Raw genomic sequence first — 15,262 nt, 5'->3', positions numbered from 1 at the left:
AGTCTGCATGATTGACTGATCTGGCCTTGTAACACTAACCAAAATGACCTTGCTGTGCTGGTACTGCAAACGGCTGAAAGCAAGGGGAAACTACAGCCGTAATTTTTCCCGAGGACATGCAGCTTTATTGCATGGTTAAATGATGATGGCGTCCTCTTGGGTAAAATATTCCGGAGGTAAAATAGTCCCCCTTTCGGATCTCCGGGCGGGGACTACTCAGGAGGACGTCGTTATCAGGAGAAATGAAACTGGTGTTCTACGGATCAGAGCATGGAATGTCAGATCCCTTAATCGAGCAGGTATGGTAGAAAAATTTAAAAAGGGAAATGGATATATTAAAGTTAGATATAGTAGGAATTAGTGAAGTTCGGTGGCAGGAGGAACAAGACATTTGGTCAGGCAAATACAGGGTTATAAATACAAAATCAAATAGGGGTAATACAGGAGTCGGTTTAATAATGAATAACAAAATAGGAGTGTGGGTAAGCTACAACAAACAGCACAGTGAACGCATTATTGTGGCCAAGATAGACACGAAGCCCACGCCTACTACAGTAGTACAAGTTTATATGCCAACTAGCTCTGCAGATGATGAAGAAATTGAAGAATTGTATGATGAAATAAAAGAAATCATTCAGATAGTGAAGGGAGACGAAAATTTAATAGTCATGGGTGACGAATTCGGTAGTAGGAAGGAGAGAAGGAAATGAGGTAGGTGAATATGGATTGGGGCTAAGAAATGAAAGAGGAAGCCATTTGGTAGAATTTTTCACAGAGCACAACTTAATCACAGCTAACACTTGGTTCAAGAATCATAAAAGAAGGTTGTATACATGGAAGAAGCCTGGAGATACTGACAGGTTTCATATAGATTATATAATGGTAAGACAGAGATTTAGGAACCAGGTTTCAAATTGTAAGACATTTACAGGGGCAGATGTGGACTCTGACCACAATCTATTGGTTATGAACCGTAGATTCTGAAGAAACTGCAAAAAGGTGGGAATTTAAGGAGATGGGACCTGGGTAAACTGAAAGAACCAGAGGTTGTACAGAGTTTCAGGGATAGCATAAGGGAACAATTGACAGGAATGGGGGAAAGAAATACAGTAGAAGAAGAAGGGGTAGCTTTGAGGAAGGAAATAGTGAAGGCAGCAGAGGATCAAGTAGGTAAAAAGACGAGGGCTAGTGGAAAGCCTTGGGTAACAGAAGAGATACTGAATTTAATTGATGAAAGGAGAAAATACAAAAATGCAGTAAGTGAAGCAGGCAAAAAGGAATACAAACGTCTCAAAAATGAGATCTACAGGAAGTGCAAAATGGCTAAGCAGGGGTGGCTAGAGGACAAATGTAAAGATGTAGAGGCTTATCTCACTAGGGGTAAGACAGATACTGCCTACAGAAAAATTAAAGAGACCTTTGGAGAAAAGAGAACCACTTATATGGATATCAAGAACACAGATGAAAACCCAGTTCTAAGCAAAGAAGAGAAAGCAGAAAGGTGGAAGGAGTATATAGAGGGTCTATACAAGGGTGACGTACTTGAGGACAATATTATGGAAATGGAAGAGGATGTAGATGAAGATTAAATGGGAGATACAATACTGCGTGAAGAGTTTGACAGAGCACTGGAAGACCTGAGTCGAAACAAGGCCCCGGGAGTAGACAACATCCCATTAGCCTTGGGAGAGCCAGTCCTGACAAAACTCTACCATCTGGTGAGCAAAATGTATGAGACAGGCGAAATACCCTCAGACTTCAAGAAGAATATAGTAATTACAATCCTAAAGAAAGCAGGTGCTGACAGATGTGAAAATTACCAAACTATCAGTTTAATAAGTCACGGATGCAAAATACTAACACAAATTCTTTACAGACGAATGGAGAAACTGGTAGAAGTCGACCTCGGGGAAGATCAGTCTGGATTCCGTAGAAATATTGCAACACGTGAGGCAATACTGACCCTACGACTTATCTTAGAAGCTAGATTAAGGAAAGGCAAACCTACGTTTCTAGCATTTGTAGACTTAGATAAAGCTTTTGACAATGTTGACTGGAATACTCTCTTTCAAATTCTGAAGGTGGCAGGGGTAAAATACAGGGAGCGAAAGGATATTTACAATTTGTACAGAAACCAGATGGCAGTTACAAGAGTCGAGGGGCATGAAAGGGAAGCGTGGTTGGGAAGGGGGTAAGACAGGGTTGTAGCCTCTCCCCGGTGTTATTCAATCTGTATATTGAGCAAGCAGTGAAGGAAACAAAAGAAAAATTTGCAGCAGGTATTAAAATCCATGGGGAAGAAATAAAAACTTTGAGGTTCGCCGATGACACTGTAATTCTGTCAGAGACAGCAAAGGACTTGGAAGAGCAGTTGAACGGAATGGATGGTGTCTTGAAGGGAAGATATAAGATGAACATCAACAAAAGCAAAACGAGGATAATGGAATGTAGTCGAATTAAGTCGGGTGATGCTGAGGGAATTAGATTAGGAAATGAGACACTTAAAGTAGTAAAGGAGTTTTCCTATTTGGGGAGCAAAATAACTGATGATGGTCGAAGTAGAGAGGATATAAAATGTAGACTGGCAATGGCAATTGCATTGGTAAAACAGGACCTTCCATAGTGTACAAAAAAACATTACCCCACTGAATTATAACATGCTGTTACCGAATATAAAATAATGGTGTTCTTTTCCGACATATGGGCCAATGGATTCAAAGGCTGTATTCTGTAATGTTATTTCATGTGTCTGAAGTCTGTAATACACCCTTGCATGACAGTTTATGTACAGACACTGATTTGAGAGCTAGGGAGGCGCTCAAACCATGCAACTTTGTCCATAACACTTAAAGAAATTGTGTAGCATAGGTAGTTTATTTCTTTGGATTTTAAAGTCATGCTTTTTCTTTAGCCCGATGAAAGTTTCGAAAGAATGAGGACATTCTACAGTGATCGGTAGTTTTTGCGGCAAAATAGCGAAATGCATTTCTGAAGAAAAGAAATCTGTTAACATCGAGTATAGATTTAAGTGTGAGGAAGTTGTTTCTGAAAGTATTTGTATGGAGTGTAGCCATGTATGGAAGTGAAACATGGATGGTAAATAGTTTGGACAAGAAGAGAATAGAAGCTTTCGAAATGTGGTGCTACAGAAGAATGCTGAAGATTTGATGGGTACATCACATAACTAACGAGGAGGTATTGAATAGGATTGGGGAGAAGAGAAGTTTGTAGTAGAACTTGACTATAAGAAGGGATCGGTTGGGAAGACATGTTCCGAGGCATCAAGGGGTCACCAATTTAGTCTTGGAGGGACGCGTGGAGGGTAAAAATCGTAGAGGGAGACCAAGAGATGAATACATTAAACAGATTCAGAAGGATGTAGGTTGCAGTAGGTACTGGAAGATGAAGAAGCTTGCACAGGGTAGAGTAGCATGGAGAGCTGCATCAAACCAGTTTCAGGACTGAAGACCACAAGAACAACAACAGTCCAGAACAGTGAAACTTTTGTGTGAAACTGTAGTAACTGAAGAAATTGGAAGCAGATAGTTATGTATAATGTAACAGTCATACGTGAAGCACAACATCAAATACATCTAATAAATCATATGTTGTATTATTTCACAGAAGTCTTCCAGTTTTCCAAACAGCTCCACCTAACTGAAGACACTTGGAAAAAGAGAGGCTGGATTCATTTAAGAAAATACTGTCATTTTTCTTGTGATTTGTTTATTGTACATGGTATCTCTTCTCTTTAAAGATAGTGACAATTTTCTTTCCCACTGAAAAAAACCACTCTCAAAACAAACAAAAACAGAATCACACTCCTCTGTCAAATAAATCAGGTAGCCATAAGCTGAAACCTCACTGTGTCGGCAAAAGTAAAAGCTGGAGATGTTTCAAGCATGTAAACATGTTATTACAGATGACTTACATGCATTCCAAGATTAAATGCATGACAGTTTCAGGAAGAGTTTGTTCACTCAGTGACAAAGCTGAGAGAAGAAGCATTGCTAATTCTTTATCACTGTCCAGCTCATGCACCTACTGATGTCTCTCAGTCAGAAGATAAAAAAATAAAAACTGTTTTTGCCCAAACACACAATGGTATTAATTCAGCTTCCAGATCAGGACTTCATAAACGTATTTAACACTCATCATCACTGTGAACTGCTCATACACGAATAATAAATTTAGATGAGGAAATGAAAATGTCCTTTAAATCTGAAGACTGCTGCAATATTCAGCAGACCTGTCATGATAAATCATCAATCTGACCACTACTAAGAATTGCCAGAACAATGGTTCCTCTGAAGAAAATGCAGCAGAAGAAGAATTTAGTGATGTAGTGACACAGGTTTCAACATCAATGATATCAAGTCTGCACATGGAGTTCTGTAGTGCAGTAATGATTTTTAGACTTTAACCACAGGGCAGTCAATGAGGAATCAATTTCAGAGATCATACAAGACAAAGACATTGCTGATGCTGTACAGAATGAGAGGGGTAAAGCAGACACACGTGATGATTACGAAGAAGAAAACAATGAAGGTGCTCCCAGTACACCTAAAACATTGGGTAATGTAACTAAAATGATTAGGCCCACATGGAGTGAGAGAAACTGAACCAAAACTGTATTCAGCTGTGGCATTTGATCAACATAAAAACAATACACACAAAAGAAAATGCTTGAAACGGCCTGCTGAAGAAATCTTACCAACTTCTTTAAAGCAGTGGAAAAATGAACTTACAGTAGCTTGGATACAGTGTTGTTAATTGTGACTCACATTCTAATGTATTTTATCCACCATAGAGCAGTACAGTATTTTATTTGAACTACTGTACTGTTCTTGGTTGGACAACATTTGAGTCAAGTTTGTCAAATTTCTGTATTTGTTAAGGCTTTTAAACATTTAAAAAAAATTTAAACATTGTACATTATACAATTAAGTATAACACTGCATTATGTGCTTTTCCAATCTTTGCCATTCTGTAGCTCACTCTAGTTTATTTTGTTAAGCTATAAAAGGGGGGGGGTCATACATTTTTCCTGACAACAGCATTAGATCAAGCCTATACTGTACCTTTTAATTCGATTTTTGATAACATAACTAATTTAAGATTAAGAAACATCAAATGAGAGAGAGAGATTTTGTTTCTCTTTTTAAAACCTCACTGATAATTCTGATAAAAATACTATAACAAAAATAGTAATTTTTTGAAAATATTACATACCTAGTTACATAAAAAATCTACTCACCAAACAGGGGCAGGAGAAAAATATGTAAAGGTAGAAATTTTCAATCTTTCAGAGCCAGTGGCTCCTCATTCTGATAGAAGGGTAAGGAACAGGATTGAAGGAAAACGACTGGTTAGGTTTAGGAAATGGGAAGAGTTCAGAAAAATCACTCAGAACCCCAGATGTGGGAAGGCTTACCAGACAGGATGAGAAGGAAAGACCAATTGTTGGGGACGGCACTGGACGAGACAGAAAAACCTGAGAGCTTAAAGGTGGAAGGTGGGGCAAGAAGCACACATTACTGGAAAAACACCATGCAAGAGTTAATAAAAGCAGAAAGCTAAGTGCATTGTATGTGGTTGAGGTAGAGGATGGGAAAAAATAGACATGTCAGAAAATAAAAAATACAGAAAACTAAAGCAGAATGAAGAAAAAGTGGTTACTGAGAAGAAATGTTGAGATCAAAGAAATTAACATAAATTAATGCCAATTAGGTGGCACGAACCAACGACATGTTGTAATGCCAGTTCCCACCTGGGGGACTTTTCTGAACTCTCCCCATTTCCTAAATCTCACCAGTTCTTTTCCTCCACCCCTTTCTCTTCCCCGTCAACCCTTCTCCAAAAGAAGGAGCCACTGGCTCAAAAAGCTTGGAAATTTCAATACCTTTATATTTGATTTCTCCTGCTGCCGCTTGTGGGTAGATTTATGTATCCAATTACATTATATTTTTAATAAAAATATTTTGCATGACAACTTTCACATGTACACAAAAATTATTTTCTCTTGCTAGTAAATACATACGAAGTGTGAAATTACTCTTAAAAGTATCGTGTGCAGAAAGAAGTAAGCACAGTCAGTCAGAGTCAGTCTCTGTCTCTCTCTCTCTCTCTCTCTCTCTCTCTCTGACACACACACACACACACACAGTACCAGAAAATGACAGACATGGATTTCAAGATGATGGGTCACGTCTGAGAATTTAGAGCACAATGCTGAGTAGCCATACATGACAAATTTAACAAATAATCTCGAAAATTCTGCAACTACCATGACATGATGAAGGAATAATCATGTAATAAGTTATTCGCTGAAAGTATGAGCATAAAGTGTGCAGGGGAGGAATTGAAGGAAAGTGTGTGAAGGCTGCATTGACATCTATCATACTAACACGGGATAAGATACACAAACTTAGGGATTACTGCTGATGTTCCAATGTTAAACTGATAGCAGACGACACTGTAATTCTGAAATCCATACATTGTGCCAGAAGTCTCCACAACATAACAACAGATGGGTCAATTATCACACAGAAACCTATTTTTCAGTCTCTTGAGTCGTCAATATGCAAAGGGAACCTGTTTTTTTTTTTTTTTTTTTTTTTTTTTTTTTTGAGCAATTGATAACTGGTGATGAAATATGGAGCACAATCCAGATATAATAATTGATACGAGTGGTGGACTTCAATATCTCATTGGCCACAGAGTGTTGACTAAGCATGTCTTCCATAAGAAGTTTCTGTAACAGGGACAGACAGGCCTGGGAAAGAACTGGGAAGTGTGAGATATGTGCATGTTCAGCCTGATACTGCCAAAAGCGAGATTCCTCACTGTAATAACGCACTCAGGAGAAAGATTACTTGTTACTAAAACAGTTTCTGCGAAAGCAAATCAAAGCACCCCCACCTCATACTTTCAACAACTTCATCTAAGTGCCACCTCTACAAAATTTCTATTTCCATGTTTCAAACTTGTCAGATCATCATTTCAAATCTTCTAAGTTGAGCAGGATTAATTATTTTTAGATTTTAAAAGCACTGAGACAAACTACGGCAAGTGAAACACCGGAAATGATTATTCGAACTCAGCAATGTTACTTTAAAGATTATTAGGCATACATGGAAACATCTGTAAAACAATTTATCCTCAATTTTCAGAAATATCTTTTGATTCATAAAGTCTCTGAAGTTAAATCACAGACATAATGAAGCATGTTGAAATTATCATGGTGTGTTGTTCTCTTCCGTCTGAAGACTGGTTTGATGCAACTCCCCCGGTTTGTCCGTCCTGTGCGATCCTCTTCAACTCCACTTAACAACTGCAACCTACATCCACTTGAACCTGCTTACTGCTGTCAAGCCTTGGTCTCCTCTTAAAATTTTTACTTCTCCCTCTCCTTCTTCTCCCCTCCTCCCATTACCTAACCAATAACTCCTTGATGCCTCCAGATGTGTCCTTATCAACAGATCTCTTATTTATACAGGTCGTCCCACTATTTTCGTTTTACTCAGTTTGATTCATCTAATCTTCAGCATTCTTCCGTAATACCACATTTCAAAAGCTTTTATTCTATTCTTGCCTTTACTGCTTACTGTCAACATTTTGCTTCTGTACAAGGCTATACTCAAGACAAATGCCTTCTGAAAAGACTTCTTAACATTTAAATTTATATCTGATGTTAACAAAATTCTCTTTTTTAGAAATGCTTTTCTTGCTATTTCTAGTCTGTAATTTATACGCTCTTTACTTCAGTCCAAACAGCAGAACTTATGACAGAGCAAGTCGGACCCATTCTCTTGTTCTTATATCACCAATGACAGTAAATACAAATTAGCTACTTTATTATTCAAACAAAGAATCTTGAAGTCTAATTGTTCACAGTGTAATTTCCACATTAATAAATCTTACAGCCTAACTGGTTTACACAGAAATAATTATTATGAATAAATATTAATGATTTGGGGCTCTCAGATGACATGTGGAGATAGAATTTGGAGTGAGCTGGTAAGTGGTTCTGACTGAAGCAATGTCCTTCATCCGAAAGCCCTCATACCTATCTTCTCAGAAAACATTTCATTTTTTCCACAAAACTTCCTATTTCCTACGTTATTTGTCATTAAAATTTTGCATAGTTTGGAATGTTCCATTTTTGACTGGTGCTTATTTCCAAAATTCAGAGCCATAGTTTTGAAGCCCTGATTTTTCAGATTTGAGAAACATCCACTTGCACTATGTCAGTTAGCTCATTGTTTGATCTAGAAAATTCCATATTTTAGCCATTTCTAGCATGAATTGTGAAACCCCATGGGAGTAAACAGAGTATTCACAACATAGTCCACATAAATTTGACAATTTTCCAGTTTTGAACCCATAGTTAAACCAGATTACGCCTTCATTTAATGAAACTCCATATCCACTAATTTTGCTAGCTTTAGTGTTATAAAGTAAAATATAACAAAGACTTTTATTCACCTGCATATCTGTAAATAGTAGTAACAATGCTTCAGACAGTTCGTGGTTTGCATTCTTTTCGTCAACATCTTTATGATCAGATCTATCAGTCATTCCTGGGTTAGTTATCAATGTGCAAACATTTAAGTGTAAATGTTTTTGTGAAAATTTTGAGTCGATCTGGGTTAAGTAATCAATTAGTTAACATCTTATTATCACTCCAAAATTGAAGCATACCACTGGTCAGCTAAATGATTCCAGTCAAATATACTAATAGGATGAGAACAATATAAGGAAAAGCCAGATCACTACTCACTGTAAAGATGACATGTTGAGCTGAAGACAGGCACAGCGAAAAGACACTTACACATTAGCTTTCAGCCAAAGCCCCTGTCAGAAAAGGACAGACAAACAAACAAACAAAAACACACACACACACACACACACACACACACACACACACACACACACACACACAGTCTCCAGCAGCTCGGATCAGAATGCAAATGTCATGTAGAACATAAGTAGTAATTTGTGAGGGGTTGGGGAAGGAATAGCAGGGTACAGCAGCAGAGAGATAACAGCATTGTATAGCGGAATGTGCAAGGATTAGACTACTGCCAACAGGCACAGCATCAGAGGCTGTGGGGTAGGGAGGGAGGGGATTGTGGGGGGGGGGGGGGGGGGTGAAAAAGGAGAGGAGCAGGCAAGGGAAAAGACAGACAGGCACATTAGTAGAGGGTGGCACACAAAGGTCGGAGACGCGAACAGACAGGAGGTGACAGGATAGAGGGGGTGGAAACTGTAATATCTCTTTATATTCGATGAATTATTCTGATACAATTCTACCCTTGAATGACGTTTACAAATTTTCTATCTTCATACTCGCAGAATCCATGCGCAAAATAGTTTCATACAATAGCTATGCCATGAGCGCATAATTATTCTTTGTAGTACTCTCTCTGGGGGTTGTTAGAAAAAAAAAAAAGCTTCCGAGATTGTCTTCGTGCCGATTAGCCCGAGCTTGGTTTGAAGAATTATAATTTGAATATTGAGATTTATGACAAAAGATAAATGAGACGAAATTGTACGATTAAAAGGGAAATATACATATATATTGCTCCTTCATACAAAAGGTGTGTATTTGACATTTGAGAATTAATGATATTCATCGATATATTGTGTAGTTGTTAATCAGAAGGGAACTTCCGAAAGACTGGATATGAACCTGCATTTAATAATCCAAGAGCTCCATTACTTCTTCGAAAGGTTAAACTTCATCAAAGCCAAATATCCGCTTGATCTGAGGTTTCCCGACTGATCATACAATGCTCCCAAAAATTACAAGGCATTTTATTTGTACAGATTAGCAGACTGCTGCAAAGCACGAGCCTCCAGAGAAGAAGAATCATTGCCTGATTTCATTCTAACAAGTAAAATTTCTGAATCATTTTGAGTGAATGAGCAATGACTGTGTTTCATATTATGAATGACTGATTGCTCGAACGAATTGAGAGCTACATAATCACGTAGATAGGAGGAAAAATTACAAAACTGTAGCATGGAGAGCAGAGAATGTGTTGTAAGGATAACTCCCATCTGCACAGTTCAGAACAGATGGTGGTGGAGGGAAGGATCCAAATGGCTCAGGTAGTGAAGCAGGCATTGAAATTAAGGATGTAATGTTTAGCTGCATGTTGTGCCACAGAGTGGTCTACTTTGCTCTTTGCCACAGTTTGGCAGTGGCCGTTCATCCTGGTGGGCATCTGGTTGGCAGTCACACCAATATAAAAAGCTGTGAAATGACTGCAGCAGAGCTAGCATATAACATGTTTGCTTTTCCCAGGTGACCTGGCCTCTGATGGGGAAGGATAAGCCTGTGACAGGACTGGAATAGTAAGTGCCACTTCCAATCCCAACCCCCTGCCACAGGGATCACATCTCTGTGGAAGCTTCTGGTGCCAGATCCACCCAGTTCACCCACCCGCGTCATTTAGCTAGAGACCTCTGCGTTTGTGTTATGGGTGCAGACTCAGTTACTACTGACAGTTCCATTTTAAGTAGACGGAACTGTGGTAGTCAATCACCATCTCTATGTAAAGACCTGGTCTTTTCGTCAGTACAATTCCTTTAGAGCAAGTATATCATGAGTTGGTACTGTTTTCTGAATACAGCCAGAAGTTGTGAAACCACATATGTGTCATCCCAGTATTTGTTCCAAGTCTTAACTTTGTTTTTAAGGGAATTTTAACAATATTTTCAGGTCAAGACCCCATCTCACTTAGGCGAACCAACTATTTCCTTCTTCCAACACCTTGTCACCCAACTCCAAGTGACGCTCATGTTTGGGATGCAACAAATCATCAAGTAACAATAAATGTGAAAAGATTTCAAGTTAACCACCATGGTGTTGCGTCCATCATTTCACAATCAGGTTACTAAACCAAACAGTTTCAGAAACCGTGATGTAAAGAGCAGCTGTTACCAAGGCCAAGTAAATATAGGTCAGTATATTTACAAACACTACTTTCATTCTAGAGGCTAATTTCCTACTCTAATTCCCTCAGTATTGCCCAACTTACTTTGACTACATCTTGTTACCCACATTCTACTTTTGTTGATATTTATCTTATTACCCCTCTATCCATTCTGTTCAACTGATCTTTGAAGTCCTTTGCACCTAAGACAATTAGTGTCATACGCAAACCTAAAAGTTTTTATTTCTTATCCCTGAATTGATTTTCCAAATTTCTCTTTAGTTTCCTTCACTGCTTGTCCAATGTACAGGTTGTTGCAGCCTATCTCCAATGTTATTCAATATCTCAATCATTTCTCAACCACTGCTTTCCTTTGATGTTCTTCAAATCTTGTAACTGCTACTTGGTTTCTGTACAAGTTGTAAATAAACTAAAGCTTCTTGTATTTGACCCCTGGTAACTTCAGGATTTCAAATATCATATTCCTGTCAACATGTTCAAACTCTTCCTCTGAATCTACACATGCTGTAAATGTTGGTTTGTCTAGCTTAAAATTGATGTGCTAGGGTAAGTGTTACTGTATTGCTACATTTCTTCAGAACGTAAAATGATCTTCCCTGAGGTTTATTTCTACCAGCTTTTCCACTCATATTTAAATAACTGAAATCAGTATTTTTGCAACCATGACTTATTAAACTGATAGTTTGGTAATATTCATATACCTGTCATCACCTGCTTTCTCTGGAACTGGTTTCATTATATTATTCTTGAAATCTGAGGTTTGACTGTCTCAAACATCTTGCACACCAGGTGTAATAATTTTGTCATGGCTGGCTTTCCCATGGATATCTCTAGTTTGAAGGCATTTCATCTACTCAAGGTGCTTTGTTTCAAGTTGAGTTTTCCTCCTCAGTCAAATTATTCTTGCACTATATCTCGCATCTCATCATCTGTTACTTCTTGTCCTCTTTCTATAATATTGCCTTCAAGTTACTTTCCCTTCTACAGTGATTTTATATATACCTTCCACCTTTCCCTTCACTGTTTTCTAGCGGTTTGCCACATGGGTTCTTGGAATTCACACAGCTGCTCCTTTTTTCTGAAGGTCTCTTTAATTGTATAGGTGGCATCCAAGTTTCCCCTAATCAGAAATGCTTTCACAACTTTCCCTCTTTTGCATTTGTCAGTCTAATTTTTTTACAGTTCTGTATTCCCTTTACCCTTGTTCATTTTCTGCATATTTTTTCTCTTTTTATCAATTAAATTCAGTATTTTGTGTGTTACACAAGGATTTATGCTGAGCCTCTCCTTTCACCTATTTGATCGTAACTACCTTCACTATTACCTCTGAAAGCTACCCATTCATCTCGTCTTGTATTCCTGTACACTGTTTCTGTAAATAACGGTCTAACACTCCCTCTCAAACTCTCAACAACCTGTGCTCATTTAAAATTACCCCAGTCCCATTTCCTTAATTTCTTACCTTTCTGCCATTTCTTCAGTTTTAATCCACAGTTCATAACCAATAAATTGCAGTCGGAGTCCCTGTCTGCTGCTGTGAATCTTTTTCCATTTAAAAATAGTATCCTGGATTTTCCTTTTTTTCATTTAAAACCTTTTTTAAAGCTCTTTCTTACCACTATATAACAAATTTTCTGAATTATCCACATCTCTTGCTTGTGTACAACCTTCTTTCATTTATAGCAATGATTTGTAATTAGTTTGGGTGAAACAGAGAAAGCAGAGAGATAAGCATATGGTAAGATACATGTCAAATTCTCATGAAGCCACCACATTTGACAAAAATACATTACCTGTGACATATTCTGCCAACCCTGGTGCTGGTACTATAATTTGTCTGTATGAAGCTGGTGAGCTTTCTATAACATTTTCATAATGGCGATATTTTTGATTTCGTTTTGCAAAGTCTGCTTGTCGAATCACATCAGGCCTTTGTGATGCATTGATCTCATCATAAATTGCCTATAAATAAGAAAACAGTGGAGAGATCGTCCAAAAAAATTGTGATTTATTTCTTAACTACAAACTGTCTAAAAAAATTAAATGTTTCTTTCTCACCTTCTTATTAAATAATGCTAAATTTTTTTCAAAATCAAATTCATGGCCTAATATGTTGTCAACTGATGAGCCAAAGCAAGCTTCATCTCTTTCTGACATTTTCTGGCGAGCTCTGTCCTTTTTGCTGGGTGTTCTGCTCCCTTCATTAACTGTAATAAGTTATATTTAGAAGGAATCACATGTTAACCATTTTAAATATTCATTCATTACACTGTAATTTAGATTAAAATATGCTTTAAATGAAGTAAATTTTGCTGATTCTTTCTCATACACTAATTTGGTAAAATATTGCATGGTTTCTGTGAAGTCATTCAACAACACCCAAAAGCTTCACCAACGTGGTTACTCTGAAATGCATAGAGGAACAGCAGATAACAATACAGATAGACAGACAAAATCTTCATTTTCAAAATATGAAGCAATGATACTGCTTTGTTTTATGAAGACTAACTGTAATCAAGAACTGAAGATAATACAAATAATACAGTGAAGCTCTTTTCCAAGAATTACCAAAGGAAAGAAGTCCAAAGCCGTAGCAAAAATTTATAAGTAAATAAAACAAAACTTACAACAACAAACAATATGCAATGCTATTTCACATGAAATGAAAGCTGACACAATTGAGACTGAGTTCACTTAATTTGGCTGTGAAAGATAATAATACCAAATATAGCCAACATTACATAGGATGGTGCTTCCGCACATATGGGCGGATCGATAGGGATGCGTGGAGGGGATGAGATGTGTGCATGCGTGGCAGCACAGAGCAGGCAAACAAATTCCACATTACCGAACTGCGTTGCTGTGGGCAAAAATCACTTCATTTGCCTATGGTACATTGTATTATACATTCAAATCTGTAAGGGGAATAATAAATTTTAAAACAAAGTTCGATCAATCGTCTTAAGAAAAATTTTGTTTCACGTCTTTATGACATTGTGTCCATCTCTGCACAGCTTTAGTCCATGTGATGTCTGAAGGTGAGAACAGCTGACACAGCTTTGTGAAGATGTGAAGTACAATTTTTCTCAAAATTACAACTGTCTACCGACAAGATCATGAAACTACTTGCAATAAATGTCATTTATTGCGATTTGGACTGTATTACAAGTAAAAATGTAATATACAACAAAATAAACTTCAACCACAAGCCGAAGTTAACATATTTGCCCAAAAACTGCTTCTACTCCATAGAATTTTTAAAAATGGCATAAGGCGTAAATGTGGGTCTTCGACAGTAGTTCAGTGTATAAAGAATTAATGGTAGAAAAGACTAATGTAAAAAACTACTATAAAAATGGTCAGTATGGTGTTATATTTTTTGCTGTCAATGGGCATTGTGGGTGTAAATTAACTCATTCGACATGACAGTGAGAGACAGCATTTATAACCCATCGAAAAAGCAAACAATTAACCATCGTCTGTGAATAGCCCATGGGACCACTGACTTATAACGCTGAACACCACTGATATCTCAAAAAGTAACTTTCCCTGTCATTTGAAGGCATTTTCTAATTCGTGCGTTGAAAGTGACAGGGATTTAACTGTGGCAATATCGGAGTTTCTGATGAATTTATCCAGCCACATTCTCATGGGTTATTAGATCATGCAACACACTGAAAAGCTTAACTTCTCCTTGGGCAATGTGTTTAATATTATAGTCTGCATACTTCACAGGATATAAATTCCTAATCAATAAAGGCTAGGAAGTACTTATATACCATGTATGCTACTGATATGTTGACAAACACATTTTTTAAACCGTGAGTCTTTAAAACTACAAAATATTACTACTTTACTTTATTTCAAAATCTACATCACACTACCATAGTCTGCTATCAAGAGTATGTTCGAACCATATGATCATAAATTACAATGATGGGTAAAGGATTATATCCATCTTCACCTCGCTATCAAAGTACTCTTCCTGAAGCTTTTAAGCATGCATCAGACCGTGCCCACGCTGAAGGGGGGGGGGGGGGGGGGGGGGGGGATTTGTGTCTGTTATCTTAAATGATTTTTTTCTCCCACATAGACTTTAACCTTTGCCCAAATTAATTTCATGGTACTACACTGAGAATGATATGTGGATAAATGCAAAACTGTGTGACAACACTGACATCACGGAACTTATGTATATTAACAAGCTGCAGGAATTCGGCACGAGTCTCGTTTACACTCTGTGAAATATTTAAATTTTTAAGCTAGGGCAAAATATTCATTCTCCTTGTGTTTGTACT

The 15,262-nt window shown here is 37.6% G+C and overlaps 1 protein-coding gene across 1 annotated transcript in view; it reads right to left on the bottom strand.

Annotated features, from left to right (window-relative positions):
- The window catches only part of LOC126191241 (enhancer of mRNA-decapping protein 3), an 82,757-nt gene that overhangs the window by 30,875 nt on the left and 36,620 nt on the right, over window positions 1-15,262 (bottom strand). The window contains 2 exon segments of the mRNA XM_049932050.1: window positions 12,758-12,926; window positions 13,023-13,171. Of these exon segments, the coding sequence (XP_049788007.1) occupies window positions 12,758-12,926; window positions 13,023-13,171 (318 nt within the window).

The sequence above is a fragment of the Schistocerca cancellata genome, chromosome 6, assembly GCF_023864275.1.
Source record: "Schistocerca cancellata isolate TAMUIC-IGC-003103 chromosome 6, iqSchCanc2.1, whole genome shotgun sequence".
Taxonomy (NCBI): Eukaryota; Metazoa; Arthropoda; class Insecta; order Orthoptera; family Acrididae; genus Schistocerca; species Schistocerca cancellata.
The sequence above is the reverse complement of the archived record's forward strand: the minus strand, read 5'-3'. Positions and strand labels throughout refer to the sequence as shown.